Genomic DNA, 23,481 nt, shown 5'->3' with positions numbered 1-23,481 from the left:
AATGGAAAATGTAAAACCCCATTTGAACTTCATTTTACAAACCATTATAACACACTTTAAAATTTTCAATTGAAGCAAGACATGTTTTATAAAAATACCTCAGTCAATGTATATATGTATATATTTACACTTTATAGTTATTTTTGTAAATTGTATCATTTAACTTCAGAAATTCAACATAGTAAATGTCAACAAAAAGGAAAATTAATCACTTTCTTAAATAAATTACATCTTTTTTGTAAATGTCTGTTTTACAGGGAATACTTTTTTTTCATAAAATGCAAAAGTGTATGAGCAATTATTATTTTTATCGGTACATAATACAGTCTATACAACAGTTTGGCAGTTCATCTTCAAAAAAAAAAAAAAAAAAAAAAAGGATTTTATGGCATGAGGACATTAGCATTTCCCAAAGTTACAGGCATTAGCTGGTGCATGAGTGTGTCCTCCATCACAGTAGAACCGTTTAACAACTGAAAACCAAGTCGAGGGAGAAAAGGAAACAACTGTACAAGTAACATTTACATGAATGCTTTTTTTGTCTCATTAACATCACATTTACATAAAGCGATCAAAATAAATACATCTTCACAGAGAAACAAAATGACAGAACAATAAAAGGAACAAACGAGGGGCCTGCTGACTTACACAGCGGATGATTTTTGCTTTGCATCCCCCCTCCCCTCACATTTTTTTTTAGAACCCACCCCACCCCAACCATCATAAACGATGGTACTGACGCTGCTTGCTGCTGGTGATGCTGTTATAATCAAGCAAAAATAATCAGTCCATGACATGTACTGCATGGGCTCTTGCTGCAGATTTAATTTGTGGCTCAACAGTGCAGGACAGCACCTCCAAACCAGCAATTGGGTCCACTTAAGAAGTCAGTGGCTATGATAAGGCTCCCAACCAGCACACTGCCCATTCCTGGGTTGAATAATCAACACAACAGTGGAGGGTTTAACACCAGTCCGTCCAGTAAGACTGCCTCTTCTTGAGTGTTACCTCTTGGCACCAAAGGTTTAATGGGTAGTTGTGAGTCTGTCTCTTGCCAGCGACTTGAAAGCTAGCCAAGTATCCCGAAGTCTCATCCGGCAATCACAAGACTCCGTCCTCCTCATGAGAAGAGTGGTGCGTGATGGTGTTCTCATTGGAAAGTGTGCGCAAGGCAGTTATAAGTTCTCTATTCCTCTTCGTCATCCTCAGAGTCGCTCTTTTTCAAGGAGCTTACGGCCTCTTTCACGCAGTGGTATAGGATGTTTTTTACCTGAAAGCAACAAGAAGAAATGTTCTATTAACCACCCAAGTAGTACTGTTTTACGTACGTGACTATCGTAATTTTTGCACTATAAGGCGCACCTGACTATAAGCCACCACCCACCAAATTTGACATGAAAATGGCATTTTTTTCATAGATAAGCCGCACTGGGCTATAAGGCGCAGCTGTCCTGACTGTATTACGGCATATTTACACCAAAAGATATTAACCGGTAACACTTTATTTGACAGCGACATCAAACGACTGTCATAAGACCAAATTAACCACCATGAACCATCATTCATTGCTTCAAGGAGCTTCATTCGGCCATCACTGCTACCTTGGGGGAGACAGTCACCCTCTGCTGCCACCTGCTGTCAACACTGTTGTTGTCCAACATGCCTCCCCGCATGGATTGCAGTGCTACAGATGTAAATAACAATCAAAATTCATGTCCTGTGCAAATGATTTCTTCAGTTACTGTTCTAGTTGTTTCATTTATTGCTAGTTATGGTATTTGGTAACACTTTGTCATTAGACAGCCATAATTATGAATTTGACACTGTCATGAGCATTAATGAATGCTTATAACAGATGTCATTTAGTGTTATCTGGCAAATTATCTCATTTTTGAATGGATGTAAAAGATCCGACTGTCATCAGACCAAATGAACCACCATGAAGTTTTGAACCAATTGGCTGCAAAGCTACATTGCTTCAAGAAGTTTCATTTGGCCATCACCCATACCGTGGGGGAGACAGTCAACCTCTGCAACCACCTGCTGTCAACACTGTTGTTGTCCAACATGTCTCCTCGCATGCATTGCGGTGCTACACATGTAAAAAACAATTCATGTTCTGGGCTAATTATTTCTTCAGTTACTGTTCCTGTTGTTTCATTAATTGCTAGTGATGGTATTTGGTAGCACTTTGTCATTAGACAGTCATATCATAATTATGACATGACACTGTCATGAACATTAATGAATGATTATAACAGATGTCATTTATTATTTTTTATTTTATTTTACTTTTATCATTTATTATATATTTTACCATTTATTTACAGTTGTTTCATTAATTGCTAGCTATGGTATTTGGTAACACTATTTGACAGTGGCGCTATAAGACTGTCATCAAAAAGTCATAATTATGACATGACACTGTCATGAACATTAACTCATTCACTCCCAGCCATTTTCACCAGAGTAAGGCCCTTCGCTCCCGGCCGTTTTTCTGGATTTTGACTGATTTTGCAAGGCCCACAGAAAATTATGTGCTATTGCCATATAAACATGGAACCCACCAAAAGAAAGATTAGACTCTCTTCTTTCAGCAGACAAAAAAGTAAGTTCATATCTTTTTCCATTCCTTAGAAATCAGCATTAGAAAATAGCTTAGTTTGAACAATTTTCCAATTTCTGATGAAAAAAACGAAGAAAATGAGCTTTTTGTTAACGCATACATTTCAAACATAACTGACTTTAACACAGCTATTTTTTGCATTAGTTACATTCCAAACATCTGAATAATGTTTTCCTTTTACAAAATATCATAACGAACAAGACAAACAGAGCTTTTGATATCAAAGTAATTTGTTTACACATGACTACTGAGAGATGACGCCTGTTGTCGCCGAGATCACGCCGTTGTGGCCGCGTCTGCCATGTAAAATTTTCCCTCATCGTTGTCTGTCTCACTAAAATGGATTATTTTTTAATCTCTGCGGGGTCTGCTTGGCAAGCCCGCTGCATGGTGGTCTCAGTCGTTTTGCTCTGTCATCCAGCGCCTGGCATTCAAGGCGTACTCTCGGTTGTTTTGTTCGGTCGTCCGCCGCCTGACATATAGCCGCCAGCCCTCCGACCGTGCTGCCCGGCCTTTCAATGCTGCTGAATCAGGTTGCGGGTCTTTACAAAATGCTCTACTGCCCTCCAGTGGCCAGTTTTATTGCTTTAAAATGGGTTTGGAGCCTTGTTTTTTCTTTCTCGGATAGATCGCAAGCTATAGATTCTTCTTGTAAAAAAAAAAAAAAAATACAAATACGTATAAATACGTTTTTGGGACAATGAAGTATTTAAAAATAGAACATATTTATACGTTTCTGGGAGCAAATGAGTTAATGAATGCTTATAACAGATGTCATTTAGTGTTATCCGGCAAATTATCTCATGTTTAAATGGATATAAAAGATCCGAGCTGTAATAAGACCAAATGAACCACCATGAAGCTTTGACCCCAATTGCTGCAAAGCTTCATTGCTTCAAGAAGCTTCCTTTGGCCATCACTGCTACCTTAGGGGAAACAGTCAACCTCTGCTGCCACCTGCTATCAACACTGTTGTTGTCCAACATGCTTCCTAGCATGCACTGAAGAGCTACAGATGTAAATAATCAAAGTTCAAGTTCTGTGCTAATTATTTCTTCAGTTACTGTTCCAGTTGTTTCATTAATTGCTAGTTATGGTATTTGGGAACACTTTATTTGACAGTGATGCCATAAGAATGTCACAGTCATAATTATGTCATGACATTGTCATGAGCAATAACAAATGCTTATAACAGTTATAGTTTAGTGTTATCAGGCCAATTATCAGCAATTATCAGGCTCACTTTTAAATGGATGTAAAAGAGCCGAGCTGTATCATTTCATTTATGTATAATTACACTGCTGGCCAAAAGCATTGGCACCCCTGCAATTCTGTCAGATGATGCTCAATTTCTCCCAGAAAATGATTGCAATTACAAATGCGTTGGTAGAAATATTTCCATTTATTTTGCTTGCAATAAAAAACACAAAAGAGAATGGGAAAAAAATGAATCTTTATCATTTTTACACAAAACTCCAAAAATGGGGCGGACAAAAGTATTGGCACCCTTTGAAATATCATGTGATGCTTCTCTAATTTGTGTAATTAACAGCACTTGGTACTTACCTCTGGCACATAACAGGTAGTGACAATAAGTAAATCACACTTGCAGCCAGTTAAAATGGATTAAAGTGGACTCAACATCTGTCCTGTGTCCTTGTGTGTGCCACATTGAGCATGGAGTAAAGAAAGAAGACCAAAGAACTGTCTGAGGACTTGAGAAGCAAAGTTGTGAGGAAGCATGGGCAATCTGAAGGCTAAAATTCCATCTCCAAAGACCTGAATGTGTCTACCGTGTGCAGTGTCATCAATAAGTGTAAAGCCCATGGCACTGTGGCTAACCTTCCTAGATGTGGACGGAAAAGAAAAATTGACGAGACATTTAAATGAAAGATTGTGCGGATTGTGGATAAAGAACCTTGACTAACATCCAAATAAGTTCAAGCTGTCCTGCAGTCCGAAGGTACAACAGTGTCAACCCGTACTATCTGTCGGCAACTGAATGAAAAAGGAACCTATGGTTGGATATCCAGGAAGACCACAATTCTGACCCAGAGACATCAAAAAGCCAGGCTGGAGTTTGCCCAACGTACCTGAGAAAGTCAAAAACGTTTTGGAAGAATGTTCTCTGATCAGATGAGACAAAAATAGAGTGTCAAACATGACAGAGGTTCCCTGATGTTTTGGGGTTGCTTTGCTGCCTCTGGCACTGGACTGCTTGACTGTGTGTATGGCAAGTCTGAAGACTACCAATAAATTTTTCAGCGTAAGGTCATGGGTTTCCAGCAGGACAATGACCCAAAACACACTTCAAAAAGCACTAGAAAATGGTTTGAGAGAAAGCACTCCAAAGTGGCCAGCAATGAGCTAAAACCTGAATCCCATAAAACACCTATGGAAGGATCTGAAAATGGCACCCTTCAAATCTCAGAGACCTGGAGCAGTTGGCCAAAGAAGAATGGTCTAAAATTCCAGCAGAGCATTGTAAGAATCTTATTGATGGATACCGGAAGTGGTTGTTCACAGTTATTTTGTCTAAAGGTTGTGCTACCAAGTATTAGGCTAAGAGTGCCAATACTTTTGTCTGGCCCATTTTTGGAGTATTGTGTAAAATGATAATTTTTCCCCCCCTTCTCTTTTGTGTTTTTTTCATTGCAAGCAAAATAAAGGAATATAATACAACCAAAGCATTTGTAATTGCAATCATTTTCTGGGAGAAATTGAGCATTGTCTGACAGAACTGCAGGGGTGCCAATATTTTTGGCCAGCTCTGCATGCCATCGAGTGTCCCTCCTCCATCATTTGTGTGTGTGTTTTTTATTTAGGAAATATTTTTACTTTGTCATTTTGCCATAGAAAATGTTCATTTTAAATATTGTGTGATGTCCAAATGTGGTATATACTCCAGCCATCTAACTCATGTAAAAGACCAATAGACAATCACCTGCAGTTTGTCTTCATAGTTGACTTCTTCGTGGTTGGATCTGAGCTGCTGGGTCAGGTGGAAGGAGTTGGCCACATGCTCAGGAGACACAAAGTCATTGATGACCTGAACGCAGCTGTGAAGGTTCTGGACCTGACAGACAAGGTGAGCCAATGGACAGTGAAGTGAACAATACAGTCGCTATGTAGATTTTGTCATTTGAACTATTAAACAAACAGATGTGTATCTACCTGATGCATAGACCCAGCTGGTATTAGAACAGAGTCTCCCAAGAATTGAACAACGGTCCAACCTTGAACCCCATGTTCATCCAAAAGCTGCTGCCGCTGTTTCTTGCTCAGGTACCAGCCCTGCTCTCTGATTGGATCCTGGTCCACTGATACATCCAATCCTTGCTCCTTACAGAGCTGATGTGGTGATGGTTTGTGGCGGCACAATTAAATTGGGGAGAAAAGGAGACAGTGGTCACTAAAGTGGACATCTAACAGTAGAAAAATGGCTTCATGCACTGCAAAAACACAGGATTTGACAGAATACTTTGCGACACAGTAGTCAAATTTCAACAAACTGATTGCCCAGGGTAAGCCTGCAACTATTGAGACACCTAAATTTATCGTTGGTTCAACTATTGCAACCCTCAGCATAGGCATGCCCAGTTTCAGGTCTCCCACTAAGGTAGTAAGTGAATTCCTTTTCTCAAATTCAGATTTACTTGTCTTGTATCTGGTTTATTTTTCCTTTTGGTTCATGTTAAGGTCAGCTAAGGCTGTTGCTCATCATGCAGATTGACATGTGTGTGAGAGGAGCGCAGACAGCGACCTGATGTGTAGTGGTTTATATGACAACATGAAAAAGTGCTGAGGTTTGTTGCTGCAGACTGGAAAATATGTGTGGGTTTGCAATGTTGACACTGAATTGGTAGATCTCAGGAGGGTGGCTACTTGAAAAGTAGACCTTGGCTCAAAAAAGGTTGCAGCGTCCTGGTGGGAAGGTCTTTATTTTAAAGATTCGCTATCAGTATCACTAATCTGTTTCAAGGTAATTTTCACCCACTGTGAAACTGTGTGTATTGTATACCTTTGTAAAATATATTATTGAAAAGAAATGGAAGAAAATAAAAACGCTGTGGACAAATAATTTTCACCTTCTCCAGTGTGTTAAACATACTCCGTATATCATTCAATTACCATGTCGTATATCCTCACGAGGGTCGCGCAGGTGCTGGAGTTAGTCCCAGTTAACTATGGCTGGGATGGCCTAACGGGGGTACACCCTGAACGAGTAGCCAGCCAATCGCAGCGCACATATAGACGAACAATCTTTCACACTCACAACCAAACCTATGTAAAATTTGGTGTGTCCGGTCCAGTGTCGTTTTCGTCAGCGATGACGATATGCAAAATATTTTGTCAACGAACATTTGTTTAATGACGATGACAAGACGATAACTAACTAAAAACGTGTTTTGGGAGACTAAAACATAACGAGACGAATGCCAGTTTTCGTCTGACGAGACGAGACCGAGACGAAAATGCGCAATGGGTTTTCCCATTGGCAGTGTATCAAATACTTGTTCTCCCCACTGTATGTATATATATATATATATATATATATATATATATATATATATATATATATATACATACAGTGGAGAGAACAAGTATTTAAAATATAAAAAATGTGTATATATATATATATATATATATATATATATATATATATATATATATACACGTTTTTTTCTACTTCATGGTCTTACAGCGCCACAACCTCTCACCCTCCCTCCTGCTAAACAGTGGAGCCAAACCTGTCCAGTACAGCTTGCAATTTGTACTTAGAGTTAACGGTGACTGACAGGTTTGTAGCTTTAATCTTGCCAGAGAAGCTTGGTAACTCTACGATCAAAGGCGTAAATGTGTTAATCGTCGTTTAGCTTGTTACACACTAGCGGTAGTGTGCTTTGGCAACTCACTGTATAAGAGCTGCTGTTTGATTTAAATTTCATTGTGCTTCTTGCACAATGACTAAATGATTTTTTTTTTTCTGATGGCTTCATGAACTCAATGTAATGATTACTTAAACCCTAATTTAAGGCTGGTTCTTACCTTGTACAGGAACTCCCGGATTTTGTCCATGTCTTTGTTGAGGTAGATGTGCCATAACGCTCCTGGTGTTTCACTGGAGTCCTTTAACCTTTTCCGAACCCCCTCATCTAGATTGTCCTCTTCCAGACGCTTCAACACTCCTACAACCACACAAGTCAAATCTCATCACTTATTCAAAACAGAGTCTCAAAGGGCTTCATAGCTGCACAGCTGAATCAAAGTTATGAAGCCCCCCACCCCCCACAAGCAAGAATAGGCAGGTGAACAAGATATTGACGAATAAAACCATCACTTTTGTACAGAAGGTGGTGGTATGCACCTGATAGTTGCTTGTAATCTGCCATTAAGGCCATTTTTTTTTTTAAGCTTGTTAAGCTTCCGTTTACAGTGCAGTCAATTTTATTGCTTGTGTTTTCCACATTGCAAAGTTTGAAATAAAACTAAGCAGTCAATGAATTTTCCGGTTCTATCTTTGAATATTGACTCATATCTCTTTATATATATACTAGTTATATATACAGTATACTAGTATATATACACGTATATTACATTTTGGAATAGGAGAAAATACTTTTAGCAAGTACTTTTGTAATTTTAAATGAGTAAATATTTTCTTAGATACTTGTACTTTTACTTAAGTCATTTTTGCACCTGTATTTCTACTTTTAATTATGTAAAAAAAAAAAGTGAGTACTTCTATCACCACTATATCTAATAATTACTTTAGTTTTTACTTTAGTTAATTACTTTAGTGTTTTAATTACTAACCACCTCTGCTTATTACTATTGCTACATGTTTACGTCCTATCACAAGGAAACCATACCAAAAAAATCCACAGTGTTTGCAGCTAATACCAAAAATATGTGTTGGACATTTACCGGTTTTGGACAAGACTCCATTGCCTTTGGCCACGCCGACGTATACAAGAATAGAGACAACATCTGAGACTTCCACATGTAGGTTGGCAGTCCCAAAGTCCTGGTCCTGAGATGCAGCTACACCTACAGGAAGATGATGCATCAAGAGTAGGGAGAATGAATTGAAAGTCGTGACAGATTATTACACACTACAAATTCACGGAACAAGTAAGATGCAACATATCCCATAGATACACTACTCACAAAAAGTTAGGGATATTATTCTTCGGAGTAAAATTTGAGTATGAATCCATATGCATTAAATAGAGGTGTGCGAAATTTCCGATTCTTAGATTATTCGCGATTTGGCCGTCGAAGATTCGAGAACGATTCACAAACATCCAAATTCCGATTATTGAAATATGTCAAGTAAAGCGGAAGCAAAACACACTCAGCGCGCCGCGCGGTCTTCAGGACGCAATGAGGAACAGAGCGAGAGTAGCTAAACATATTGCTTGTCATTACCCGGCCCCTCGGGTAATGACAATGCTCAACTCACGTCTCTAGCTCAACTCATGCCGCGAGATAAAAAAACAACAACATACCTGACTGCTGCCGACAGCTGCTACAAACTACGTCCACATAATGGTACAGTAGATATCATATTTATATGGGACTACATGCAAAATAACAGGCTCGGTGGCATTAGCAGATCATGTACAGAAAGCTAGATGCGGGCATTAGTAAACGGCCGCCATCTTAAAGCAGTAGACTTCCCTGCAAGGCTGTTGTAGCAAACCTTCCAAGCGAAACTAATTAACTTTTTATCTAAAATGCTCCTAAATCGGCAAAATATTGACTTGAATCTATCTTTAAAATAGTTTTAAAAGTTTCACATGTCGAAAGTAGACAGAAGGGAAATTATGGAATAACGGGAGCAATTTTAACAACGGTTGATTCACAACATTAAATTAATTGAATGTAGTTTAAAGATTGCTGATACAGAATGGGGATTTGATTATATTATGTATTGTTTTTAACTGTTAACTTGATACTGAAATAGTTGTTTATTTAAGCCTGCGAGGCTTTTTTTTTTTTTTTTTTTTTTTTAGAGTTCTTGTAACTAATGTACAAAACATTAAAAGCAGCTAATAGCGAAGGGGGGGGGGGTCATCAATAATTGATTTATAATCGAATCGTAGCTTCTGAATCATAATCGTAATTGAATTGAATCGTTAGGTGCCCAAAGATTCCCGCCTCTAGCATTAAAACCTTTACAGGTAAACTTTACTCTTCTCCCTTACTCTTACTTTTTTTTCTCGAACAAAGCACTGTAAAGCAAAAAAAAAAAAAAAAAAAAAATCTTATTTAACATCATGAGACTGCACTAGGGTAGCACAATATCCATTTTTTGAAACCGATACGATAACCGATAATATATATATATATATATAATTTAAAAATGTACAGTATATTCACATGGGTTTTTGAACACGTGTAGGCCAGAAATACTACTGGTGGATTCAGCATAGACTTGCCTTTGACCTAACCAGATATTTCATGATGACATGAACATTGCATGCATAATCAGAGCTCTGATTACTTCCAATGCACATGCTTATGGGACAACGCACATAAAAAAAGAACAATCCTGCCTGCAAAATTTTGACTATGAAAGTGACAACAAGAGGGGAGGATTTATTCAAGTCCTTCACTGAGTTCGTTCAAGAAAAAAATCTACCGATGGATAAACTTGTTTCGTGAACATGAAAAGAGACACATCCTAAGTTTCTCAATGCCTTCATGAAGCTTAACCCCACCAAGCATCAACCAGACTATCAAGCCATCGTCAAAACCATGCAGCACCAGAAGTGACATTAATTGTAAGAAATACTCATCATGGATTAGAAACAGCATAACAATGTCATTAAAAAGAATTCAGAGACTTATTGTACTTTAAAAATGTTGAAATTACATAAAATGCACACATTACTTGTATTTTTAGTTTGAATAATAATTACATGTAAAAAAATATGTGGCGTTCATGGCTCTCTCAGCCAAAAAGGTTCCCGACCCTTGCACAAGATGGATCTGCGCTAAAGAGAATGTCATGTCATGATTAACCAATATTAATCAACATATAAACCGGATTGGATTATAAAGCTCACTTTCGGCTTTTGAGAAAATTGGAGACTTTTAATTGCGCCTTATAGTGTGGAAAATATGATAGTTAAAATTGAGGTTTTGCATTTAAATATGAGGGAAAATAAAAAATAGGAGATGGAGGTCGGGGTTACTCCATGGTGTTTTTGTTAACTTATTTTGCACATCATTGAAAAAATACAATTTTGAATGAAATAAGAGTTTGTCATGTATGCGTGGTTACAGTAAGTGTAATGCAGTAGCCTAATGCATGTGTAAAACCTGTTGTGATTTTTATTATGTGTTAAAGGTATTACCAAAAGCAGTTTTCTTTGCATTTCTGTGGTTTTAGGAGGTTAACCTCCGTCCCCCTCCCCAAAAAATAATTCTGTCTCCGTGGCGTACGTTATGTAGGGAGTTCCAGCAAGAAATTCTAGCCACTTTACCCCTGCTGACATCCCTAACTTTTTGTGAGTAGTACAGCGTATGCGCACCAGGGCCGGCCCAGCTATTACGCAGACTATGCAGCTGCTTAGGGCCCCTGACCACTAGGGGGCCCAGATAGGGGGCAATCTGGCAATTGTTTAATTTATATTCTATTTTGTTTACTACAGTTTGCTTTATTTGACTTTTGTGAGTTTTGATACTTGATTACAAGCTTAAAAAATAAAAGTTCTTCCTTAACTTCTTTCTTTCCTCTTTTAGAAAAAGATTTGGCGTTATCTACTGTAAGTATTGCCAATCATTTGGGGTGAGAAGTTTGAAGAATGCAGTGCAACAAAATCTGATTAATAAACAAAATATGGACATATAGGTTTGACCGCATGTATGGGTTTCACAGTACACTGTGACGAAATGGTGGGCCAAAAATATGGGCCCCTTGGCATTATTTTGCTCAGGGCCCCCAAATGGCCTGGGCCGGCCCTGATGCGCACACACACAAGCTTCATCAAAGAATTATTCATTTACACCGAGGCTTTACCATAGGCACAGCAGAGTCTCGGTCCCAAGTCTGGCCTAACGAAGAAAGATGGCAGATGGGAGGCTAAATTAAGACTTCCTTCTGGATCCGAGTACTCAGGCAGTGGCAAGTTCTTCATTAAGTCGTCATACCTTTGTGGAAGAATAAAAATTGCGTTCATTTTTATTAACTTGCGTATATCTGTATACCTTTAATGGTGAAATGTGTGGTTGAATGATTAAATATTTTCAGTGACTCAGTACCTTGAAGGCATTAGGGCCATGAACTCCTCTCCAGAAGGCCAATCCTTCAGTCTGTAAACTACAGGTTCCCCGTCCTTGGATTTGAGTCGCTCTTAAAAAGTTAGAGGATCTTTGTTACAACACTTAATTAACAATGATCAAATTTCCTTTGAATACCCAAAGGTCAGAGCTAGAACTCACTGGTGATGTCCTCAAATCCATCCCAGAATTCCTTGATCCCTGAGTTGGAAACCACTTGGTCTTTACAATTGAGAAGGTCTCCCTGATGGTCGGCAAACTCCTGATTGAAAGAGTCCGCTTTCCACAGACTGGCATTCAGTCGCTTATGGATCCCGGACACCAACACAGGCTAGACAAAACATACACACGAAATTAAAGATGATACATGTCACGCAAAGTCTCAGCTACCACTACAAATGATATGTACCTGTCCCAGTTTCCAGCATTCTCTAAAGAGTTTCCAGTTATTCTGGTTACGGTGATCTTTGAGCCAAAGTAGCCGTCCATTATTTAGCCAGCAATGGGAAATATCTGGATACTGATTGGATGAATCCCCTACAACTGCAGCGTTAACTGGCGTCGGCTTCTTTTTGTCTGTTTTGACATCTTCCGACACGACGGGTATAGGGTTGCTGTTGTTGACAGGGATCACTGACTCTTGCTTGATTGAAAGCTTTGTGGTAATTGTCTGGCGACTGGCAGGAATTTTGTTCTCAACAACTGATGCAATGATATCGTCGAGGATATTAGGCATGGTCCGTCCACCTTTTCCAGTCTTTAGAAAAGCAAGAAATATGTTATTTGAAACATAGTTAAACATCCATATGTTTAGTGCTGCAACAATTAATCGATTAACTCGAATAATTCGATTAGAAAAAAAAAAGATTCGAATTAAATGTTGATGGTTCAAGCATTCGTTTAATTAAAGTGGCGTTTTGAAAGTGTTTGCAGTTAGTTTTATTTATTTGGGAGGATACACTGCCCTCTAGGGGTGACAGTGGATATAACATAACTCATTTCACATGGCTGAATCAAGCCAGTTTTTTGTGAGAATGTCTTAAAACCATTTGTTAAGAGCATTGTAAAAAAGACCCAAGTTAGCATTTTATAGTATTTAAGCTAGCGAACCTTTGCTATGTAAGTTAGCCAATTGTTCTTTTGTTGCACTTAGATCCTCATTAATTTTTTTTACTGTTTGACTGTCAGCTCAAGTATTTAATTTTTTTCTGTTCCGTATCCGATTACTCGAGTATTTCAACTAACTAGTTAATCGATTAATCGACTACTAAAAAAATCGATGCCTGCCGCCCTACATACAGTGGGGCAAATAAGTATTTAGTCAACCACTAATTGTGCAAGTTCTCCCACTTGAAAATATTAGAGAGGCACTGTATGTTGTTTAATTAGGTGACTTTAGTTATACAGTGGTATGAAAAAGAACCTTTTGGAATTTCTCACATTTCTGCATAAAATCACCATCAGATGTGATCTGATCTTTGTCAAAATCACACAGATGAAGTGTGACCTGTTTTTGTTTTATTTTGTTGCTTGCCTGTCATTAGACAGCTGACAGGTTGTCTATTCATGTCAATTTGATACGTTTATTACTAGATCTATATAACTACTTGTCTGTTTTTACAATTACTGATAATTATAAGAGAAATCACGACGCTAGACATTCGTGAAGTGTCGAGCTGCCAACCTGCGTCATCACCAGCATCTGCTTTGCCGAGTAAATTGTTGTCATTTGTCACCTCAGGTTCAAACATGTAGGGATTAATTGTAGATAATCTTTCCTGGGAGCCTTTGCCATCATGAGTGTAATGAAAGAGCGATCCTGAATGGATAGTTTCGGTGGAAATATCAGTGATATCATTGTTGCTGCTATGCTCTTTATGGATTGTCCTGTTGCGTTCAGGAAATTACATCACACTTCTGGGTTTGGGAATGCAGTATTGACGGAGTGCTAAAAACGCGAATTATCCTTGCAGTTACGTGTTAGAAATAGGGCTGCAGCTATCGATTATTTTAGTAGTCGATTATTCGATAGTTCGAATAATCGAGTAATCGAATAAGGAACATGAAAAATTAAAATACCTGAGCTGAGCCTAAAAACGGTATAAAAAAATAATAAATGAGGATCTACATACAACAAAAGAACAATTGGCTAACTTACAAAGCAAAAGTCCACTAGCTTAAATGCTATTAAATGCTAACTTTTTTGTTTTTTTTTTTAACAGTGCTCTTAATGGTTCAGACATATATTCACCCCAAAAACGACTAAATATACTTATAAACTAATTACAAATGCATTGAAAAAACATTAGCTCAAACAAAAACTTAGCTTACGTTGGTCTTAATAGGGAGCAGCTGGATTCAGCCATATGAAATGAGACAGACCAGAAGGCAGTATATCCACCCAAATCAATAAACGAATTGCAAACACTTTCAAAATAGACCATTACAACGCCACTTTAATTGAACGAATCCTCGAAGCAGCAAAATTTTATTCAAATCTTTTTTTTTTCTAATCGAATACTCGAGTTAATCGATTAATTGTCGCAACGCTAGTTAGAAATGACATGGTTGTTTCAACGAACTCGTCCAAAGTTTATATTCATAAAATTAAACCAACATCCAATAAACTCTTCACTTGTCCTTTAATTCCTGAATAGGTTCAGATCCGATTTGGAAACTTGCTAAAAACTGTGTGAAAAGTCAGCCCTTATAATCGGATTCGAGGATGAATCCAATTTAGATCTGATATGCCTGTGGTGTGAACACAGCCTAATATTAGTCTATATTAATATTTGTGCTAAACTGCTTACCTGTGAAGCAGTTGAGTATACTGGTGCAAACGCAATTCCAGCATCAGTAGATCCCAGCTTCAGCTTTCCAGCTGTGGTGGTGAGCAGATCTCTGAGAGTGGAGCCCTGCTCTGCACTGTTAGCTATCAGTGATGTAGTTTTACATTGCTGCAGGACCTCCAGGCTGTCACCTTCTTTCACGGATTTACCAAGTGACAAAGAGTCTTTGTTTTCTGTTTGAAAATGGATAGCTCTGTTAAGAGGCATTCCGAGGATCCTAATTATTCTGAAGCAAGTTGGGAGTTTGTTTTTTTTTTTTACTTGCCTTTCTTTTCCTCTCTGGATTTCTGCTCTGCCAGGTCAGCCAGGAAATGCAGAGGTGACTGGGACTCTGGTGGAGTAACCGCACTTTCAGTGTCACTGCTCGGACTTTTTCCTCCTCCGTTGGTCTCTACTTTAGGTCCTCCTTCATCAGAGTTCTGTTGACTGCGTGGCTCAGGCTTCACCAGTGACAGCTTGTTGCTATGGTTCAAAACATTCTGTAGTACCTGAAAAAGTGAAGTAATTATTACAGGTTAAATCAGGGGTCCCCAACCGCCAGGCCGCAGACCGGTACCGGTCATTGGCGCATTTGCTACCGGGCCACACAGAAATAATAATTTATTAACGACTGCATTCTGGCTGAGTTAACTTTGGCCTGTGCCCATTAACATACCAATATCCCTGTCTACTCTAGATGTAATACTACAGGATAAAATGTCGTCATAGAAATCCACTGATTGGACTGCTAGCAGTACATCTTGTTTTTTATATCTATATGCCCTTGTCCTCGATAACGTATAACGTAGGGCGTGCGCATCACATTTGTTCCCAGAAAATAATTAGCCCCAAAACAAGAATGACTGAAAAACATATGTCTTTGGAAGACTTTTTACGGGGAAAAGGTCACCTGACGAGCCAGAAGATGAGCCTACAACCTCAAAGAAAACAAAATCCACGCTACTTCCCAATCACTAAAGACCCAAGAACTGCAATGAAGTGGATTCGTGACCCGTTTGTGAATAATCAGAGTGATTCGAGCATGTCTGTGCAACAGGAGGATCAGCTTGTAAAGATTGCAAATGACAGCGACCTTAAACGTACTGTACATTTTAGACAACAACTCTACCAAGGTTCTGGATTAAAGTCATTCCGGAATATCCTGACATCGCTACAAGAGCACTGAAAACCGTGCCATAATTTCCAACATCGTATCTTTGTAAAGCGGGCTTCTCTCTTCCTCCCATCACACCTAGATGGGACCATCTTGTTCTCGTCTCAACGAAACAAGCTCAGGCCTCCCATTGATTCAGCAGGTGAGTTATATGTTCCCTGCACTTAACACGACGGGGCTAAAAACATGTTAAACATTTGTTATTTTATATTTGCTGTATTTTTCTGCCGCACATTGCCGGGGTTCTGACAAATTTTGTATGCGCGTAATGTTAAAAATTGCTGCGAATGCAGCGATTCCGAAGTAAACACTACAAACTTTCTTTAAAGAAAAGAATATTAACTTACGTTTGATCATGGACGGACATGTAGAAAAGAGTCCAACTGAATATTAAAGAGGGCTTTTTCACCACCACAAAAGCTTTGGGTGCAAAATTTTATAAGGGTGCAAAATTTGACGGAACACCGGTCCGTGACAAAAAGACCCAAATCACACCGGTCCGTGGTGCAAAAATGGTTGGTGACTCCTGGGTTAAATGACTACTTCCCTCATTAGCAAAAGGGTCGATATGAATGGTAAAATTTTGTGAAAATGTTGGTGATCATACACGAAGATTGTTTTTTAGTTTAAAACTGTCTTCACATTTGAACTTAATTTAACAACAACATTTTGCATGTGAAAAAAAAACGGGCAAAAAGTTGATGCATTTGAAGGGTTTCCCATTTTTGACAACATGTACTTGAAGGCATCCAAATGCAACCTGTATTTTGATTCATATATATATATATATATATATATATATATATATATATATATATATATATATATATATATATATATATATATATATATATATATATATATATATATATATATATATATACAGTGCTGCTCGAAAGTTTGTGAACCCCACAGTGATGGTCAGATTTTTTGTAAAAAAAACTAAAATAACCTTATTAAATGTTAAGTTATACCCAAATCCACAATACTGACATTCCAAATAATGGACTGAAACAAAAGAAATAGTTATATTGTCATTCTTTATTTAACAAAAGTGGTTGATTTAAGAAAAACTCAGATATCATGTGTGCAAAAGTATGTGAACCCCTTCAGTTAATAGGATATTGCGCCTCCTTTTGCAGAGATTACCTCAACCAAACGGTTTCTGTAGTGACTAATCAGCCTCTCACATCTACTTTGGGGGATTTTTGCCCATTCTTCCTTGCAGAACGCAGTCAGTTGAGAGAGGTTTGATGGGCGTCTGGCATGAACTGCTCGCTTCAGGTCCCGCCACAGCATTTCAATGGGATTTAGGTCAGGACTTTGACTGGGCCAGTCCAGAACACGAATCTTCTTCTTTTTCAGCCATTCCTTGGTTGTATTGCTGGAATGCTTTGGATCATTATCATGTTGCATGATCCACCTTCTGCCAAGCTTTAACTTCAAAACAGATGGCGTCAGGTTATGTTCTAGGATTTGACAATATTCCTCAGAATTCATTATTCCCTGGACTATGTGGAGTTGTCCAGGTCCTGAGGATGAAAAGCAAGCCCAGATCTTGACATTCCCACCTCCATGCTTCACTGTTGGGAGAAGGTTCTTTTGGTGGTATGCAGTGTTGACTTTTCGCCAGACATGGCGGTTTTGGTTGTGACCAAACAGTTCAATTTTGCACCTACATCAGTTGATGAAAACTCTTTTTAATTTAGTCTCGACAACACAACTGTTAAAAAAACAAAAAAAAAACTACTGAATTGATTGATTAGGAAATCAGGTTGAAATAATAGAAAATTCCAAAATGTTGAGGGGGTTCACAAACTTTTGAGCAGCACTGTATATATATATATATATATTTTTTTTTTCTATATGGAAACACTTAGACCATGGGTCGGGAACCTTATTGACCAAGAGAGCCAAAACACCAAACATATTTTAATATGCAATTCAACGAGAGCCATACAGTGTGTGTCTATATTCTGTTACCAGCTTGTCCGAGTCACTTTTGTGAGCACTGTTTTTTTCATGAGTGCATTTGAACACATAACACGGGAGCAAGAGTGAGGGGACGATTGGCTTTTACGAGCAGTCGCTGAGTTGTGATTGAAATAAATCTTTGGAAAACAACAATGAAAGACGGACATCATTACCTGCAGTGTCGTTTTCGTCAACGATGACTATAACGAAAATATTTCGTCGACGAAAAATTTTTTCATGACGATGACGAGACGATAATGAGCTAAAAACGTGTCTTGGGCGACTAATGTCAGTTTTTCGTCTGATGAGACGAGACCGATACGAAAACGCGCCATAGTTTCCGTCACATGTTCACATTGTGTGACATTTTATGTAGTTAGCCAGCATCGTAGCAGTGTTTGGCTGTGTCACTCATGTGACATGCTGCCCACAGACTGCAAGTTAGAGACCCATGTCCTATTTCTAATAAAACCATTTAGGAAAAAAGTAATTCTTGCATGAAGGTGTTAAGTAGAGCAGTGAAACATAAATAAATGCAGTTAAGTCACAGTACTGTTTTAGTGTTAATAAGCTTCAATCAAACACTGTACCTGTGAGACTCCATTGGTGGTTGGTAGTTTGCTGAGGATATTCTGTTTGCTGCTGCACGCACAATGAACCTTGATATTGTGTTTTTCTTTCAGTGAATGCATGGAGGTCACCAATTCAGTCAGCACTGGAAAAATAATGGAGATGTTGGAAATATGAACACTAAGCTTCAAGAAAGGAAAGAGCAAATGAGCAAAGTGAATTTATAACACAGCAAGAGGAACAAAAGACGTTCATAATTTTTTACAATAAAGACTGTTTTGTTGAATAGTTTACTACGTATAATAAAAATAAGACTTAAATAATAACTAAATATGTTTTTTACAGTTTGGTCTACCTTATCAATTGTTTTTTTCCAAAATTAAATCATCTATATTCTGCCTTTTGGTAAATTTACAGCAGGGTTTTTTGTGCTGTCTTACAGCGAACTCTTGTGGTCGCTTTGCAACGTCTCAGGCTGAAGCCTACACGTTGTAATGTTGTGCTTAAATGATCCCTGGACAGGATTTGTCAATAAGTATGGATTTGGAAAACAATGAATATAATCTGTTATTGTGGGAAATGCATATTTTTGGTCTGAGACGCTTGTTATTGTTATGTTTCGTGAATTTGTCTAGCGTGCCAAGCTAATGTTGTTGCTAATGCTATGCTTGTGTACTTTTTTGTAGTTTTACGATGGTTTTAAGAGGACAATGGTTTGAGGCCATTCTATTAATAAATCAGATAAAAAGGGAAGAAGTCTGATTATTAAAGTACTGTTCACTAGCTGTCTAGCTTGGGAAAAAGTAGACGCTTCGAAGTGAGGACAGCATAATCTATTTGTACTGTTTTTTACCACAGTGAGGCGACCCCTGAAGGGGAAAGCCAAAAGGAAAGGAAGAAAACTGTTTTATTTATTATTTGTACTGTTGCTTTTTTTCTCTCTCTACTGAATTGTTTGTCTACATGTAGGTCATTTAAGAGAATTTTAAAAAGAAATGTAAAAAGGGAAAGTCAAATCAGGCTATCTTTACTACAGTAATGTATATGAAGAGCTAGAAGTGTTGTGCTTGTTACCTGTGCCAGGTATGATCTGTGTTGGCATTAGGTGCTTGTGATCATGAGGCTGGCCTTTTACACACTTCAGCCAGCCGTATAGTTCTTTATCTAACAACAGAAAGATACAGGTCAGAGCAAATAATTGATTCATCCATCCATTTTTAACATCGGTTAGCCTGGTCATCTGGCTGATTTTGGGCAAAAGGTGGACTGCACACAGAACTAGTTGTCAATCAGCCGCAGGGAACATACAATCATTCGCACTCACATTCACACCGTCACTGAATGGCAGTTGTGGAACATAACAAAGTAGAAGTACTTCAGTCCTGTATTTAAGTACAGTTTGGTGCATCTGTACTTTACTTGAGTACAAACATGAAGTAGTACTTTTTTACTTCACTATATTTGACAGAACGTATCTGTACTTTTTACTCCACTACTTTTCAAATTGTCGCCTGCATTAAACATCGCTTTTGTTTGTTTTTCTCTCAAAGTGAATTGATAGTTTCGTTTTCATGCTTCCGGTGCTATCGATAAGCCCCGTGCAACTATACCGTAATTGAGAACTAGAGGCAGCAACACGGGTAAAGGCAAAATTAGGCAGGGGAACAAGATATTGACCAATAAAAACCAACAGTGGGAGCAGCGCGCCTTGAAATGGGTTGTACACATTCTTGTGCAGTAGGTCGCAGTACACACCTGATAGTTGCTTGCAATCTGCCATTAACCTAAATTTTGGGGATTTTGAGCTTGTTAAACTACAGTTCAAAGTGCAATCAGTTTTATTGCTTGTTTTTGCCATTCTGCACAGTTTTAAATAAAAGTGTGCAGTCAATGAATTTTCTGAGTCTTTCTTTGATATAAGCCAGACTCAGACCTAGGTATGTATGTACGTACTGTGTATATATATATATATATATATATATATATATATATATATATATATATATATATATATATATATATATATATATATATATATATAATATATATATATATATATATATACTGTATATAGATACGTATATATATAGATATATAGATATTTATATATACACACACCTATATTCTAAGAAAATACTTACTTTTTACCTGTAAAGTAAATTTTTAAGCAAGTATTTTGTACTTGAGTAATTTTTTTCTTAGATACTTGTACTTTTACTGAAGTAAAAAAGTGAGTACTTCATCCACCACTGCTGAATGGCAATTGATCCTGTTCTGTCTGTGTGTAGTGGAACTACATACATAACTTCTACAATAAGACACGCACATACATGACATAAACATGTAATTCAAATAAATTGTACAACAACAGTTTATTTGAATTACACAATCACGTACCCTAATTTTTGCACTATAAGGCGCACCTAACTATAAGCCGCAGCCCACCAAATTTGGCACGAAAACGGCATTTGTTCGTAGATAAACCGCACTTGACTATAAGCCGCAGCCGTCCTCACTGTATCATGGGATATTTACACCAAAAGATATTAACCGGTACAACCTTATTTGTCAGCGGCATCATATGACCGACTGTCATAAGACCAAATGAACCATCATTAAACTTTGAACCAATTAGTGCAAAGCTTTATTGCTTCAAGAAGCTTCATTTGGCCATCACAGCTCCCTTGGGGGAGACAGTCAACCTCTGCTGCCACCTGCTGTTGACATCCAACATGCCTCTTAGCATGCATTGCAGCACTACAGATATAAATAACAATCAAAAATCATGTTCTGTGCTAAATATTTCTTCAGTTACTGTTCCAGTTGTTTCATCAATTGCTCGTTATGTTATTTACTAACACTTTATTTGACAGTGGTGACAAGACTGTCATTACAAAATCATAATTATGACATGTCTCTGTCCTGAGCATTCATGAATGCTTATAACAGATGTCATTAAGTGTTATCAGGCAAATGATCTCACTTTTGAATGGATGCAAAAGATCCAAGATGGACAAAAATTGAGTTAGTGACATATTTTGCCAAATGACACTCAATGACATAAGCATTCAGTAATGTCCATGATAGTGTCATGTCATAATTTTGATGATCTTATGACAGTCTTATGACACCGCTGTCAAATAAAGTGTTACCTAAAAAAAAAAAGAACAAATAAGCCGCACTGGACTATAAGCCACAGGTATCAAAATGAAGGAAAAAAGTAGCGGCTTATAGTCCGAAAATTACGGTAATTCAAATAAACTGCTGTTGTTCTTTGCTCAAAAAGATGAGGGTTTTACAGTTAGTGATTACATTTAGATGCTTTCACATTGCGATAATGGGTAGTTTTGCTTAAATGAAGTATTTTATGAAGGTGCTTCAATGTGTCACATCTAGGCATGTGTCGGTATGCTATTCGGATGGTATGATAACGTTAAGCCAAAATATCACGGTTTTACGGTATCACGGTATTGCAATTACATCTCGAAAATGTGTTACTGCATTCAAGACAGTGTTTACTAACCTTTAATTTTGTATAAATGCGAAATCATATTGAAGGTATTGCCTCCTCGGCAGCCACCCACATGTCGGTTGGGCCTACTTCTTTAAGCCGCGGCCGTCTAACTTTTTTGTAGCCGAAGTATTCCCATACCAGCCATTTCATTTTCTTTGATGGAGGGAAAAAAGTTGAGGAGTTTCACCTCCTCTAGCCATCGTGTAGCACAGCTGACTCACTCACACTGAGCAACAACCGCTGCAAGCGAGGGCTTTCTCCATGCATTTTGGGACATAAAAAATAACTAATACCTTAGGGATGGTATGACGGAAATTTTTTGCAGTTTTGAAATCTTGATGTTTTCATACCACGGTATACCTAGATACCAGTAATAGGCACTTGTTTAGCCACATTTATGATGTGTAGGTTCGAGATACATGAATAAATCCCAACTTAAATTATTCCTTATTGGCCCTTTAAGTGAAAAGATTTGACCTTTTACTTTACTTGCAGCTGTCCGCCATATTCAGTATGCAACTGACCTTTGGAGCTCCTTCTTTCCTTAGCCTTGTAGCAGTCCAGGCAAACAACAAAGCCACACTTCTGACAGACCCAGTGGATGTTGAAGAGTGTTGCCTCACAGGCATCACACATCTCCCTCACTCCCTTAACTGCACGCTTCCACACAAGCTTGGCTGAAACACACACAGAAAGTGGGACATTCTAAAAGTGTTCAAAGTGTTATACTACATTAACAATTGACCTTGGGCAAACTCCGCCTCCTAAATGGCCATTGACCAATTATACGTCCGAGAGACAGTTGTTAAGGGTGCAAGTCCGACAAACTCTCAGGTGCCCCATTGTGTAATTGATTGATTTGATGGATATGAGATGGCCAACTTCCAAAAACTTTAAGGAATCTGTGGGTGTCCAAATGGTAAAGCGGGGCACCTTTGGAATATCGAAATCGGAACTGATTCTTTCCCTTCCCAAAGCCGAAAAAACTGGATCCCAATGGATTAAAAAAAATCAGGACGGACGGTGTCTAGGGTTGCCAACCGACCCTCGAAAACCAGAATCGTCCTGTATTCAGATACAAAAGCACGCGTCCCGTTTTAAGCTTATAAGGGACACACTTTGATCCGTATTATTAAGAGAATAGTGTTTCATTTGTAGAACGAACCAATACTTGTATGGTGCTTTTCAAGAAAATGTTGGAGAACGCATTCCCCCGCCTCTTCTGCTTTTTGATAAATGATCTGACAGAACAATGACAATTCCACTCATCTCAATTGTCAAGGAGGTCCTGTCGCATTCCATGAGGGAAACAGAACAGTTCATAAGAGTGTGCGAGATAATAGTGAAGCACGAGTAAAAAGCAAGTTCAAAATCATGACCATTAAGGACCTTAAGGGTTAAATTAGACAGTTTTAAATTTAGCATTACAGGTGTTAATTTTATTCGAGTATTTTTTATAATAAAAATACATTGCTGATAATTATTTTTTTCGTGTGCTTATATC

General features: G+C 38.1%; 1 protein-coding gene across 2 annotated transcripts in view; it reads right to left on the bottom strand.

Moving 5' to 3' along the window:
• Nucleotides 1-712: 712 nt before the first annotated feature.
• Nucleotides 713-23,481, bottom strand: part of jmjd1cb (jumonji domain containing 1Cb) — a 238,873-nt gene continuing 216,104 nt past the window's right edge. For both annotated transcript variants that reach the window (XM_057825761.1, XM_057825762.1), the window contains 14 exons: nt 22,502-22,654; nt 19,538-19,627; nt 18,484-18,608; nt 15,032-15,254; nt 14,728-14,939; nt 12,327-12,674; nt 12,080-12,248; nt 11,900-11,990; nt 11,658-11,788; nt 8,555-8,677; nt 7,676-7,815; nt 5,801-5,977; nt 5,571-5,702; nt 713-1,270 (listed from right to left, as the gene is read on the bottom strand). In XM_057825761.1, coding sequence (XP_057681744.1) covers nt 1,187-1,270; nt 5,571-5,702; nt 5,801-5,977; nt 7,676-7,815; nt 8,555-8,677; nt 11,658-11,788; nt 11,900-11,990; nt 12,080-12,248; nt 12,327-12,674; nt 14,728-14,939; nt 15,032-15,254; nt 18,484-18,608; nt 19,538-19,627; nt 22,502-22,654 — 2,198 coding nt within the window. In that variant the 3' untranslated portion in view covers nt 713-1,186. The remainder of the gene's footprint in view (nt 1,271-5,570; nt 5,703-5,800; nt 5,978-7,675; nt 7,816-8,554; nt 8,678-11,657; nt 11,789-11,899; nt 11,991-12,079; nt 12,249-12,326; nt 12,675-14,727; nt 14,940-15,031; nt 15,255-18,483; nt 18,609-19,537; nt 19,628-22,501; nt 22,655-23,481) is intronic.

This window comes from Corythoichthys intestinalis, chromosome 21 (assembly GCF_030265065.1).
Source record: "Corythoichthys intestinalis isolate RoL2023-P3 chromosome 21, ASM3026506v1, whole genome shotgun sequence".
Classification (NCBI taxonomy): Eukaryota; Metazoa; Chordata; class Actinopteri; order Syngnathiformes; family Syngnathidae; genus Corythoichthys; species Corythoichthys intestinalis.
Note: the sequence above shows the minus strand (reverse complement) of the source record. Positions and strands in the feature narration are given on the sequence as shown.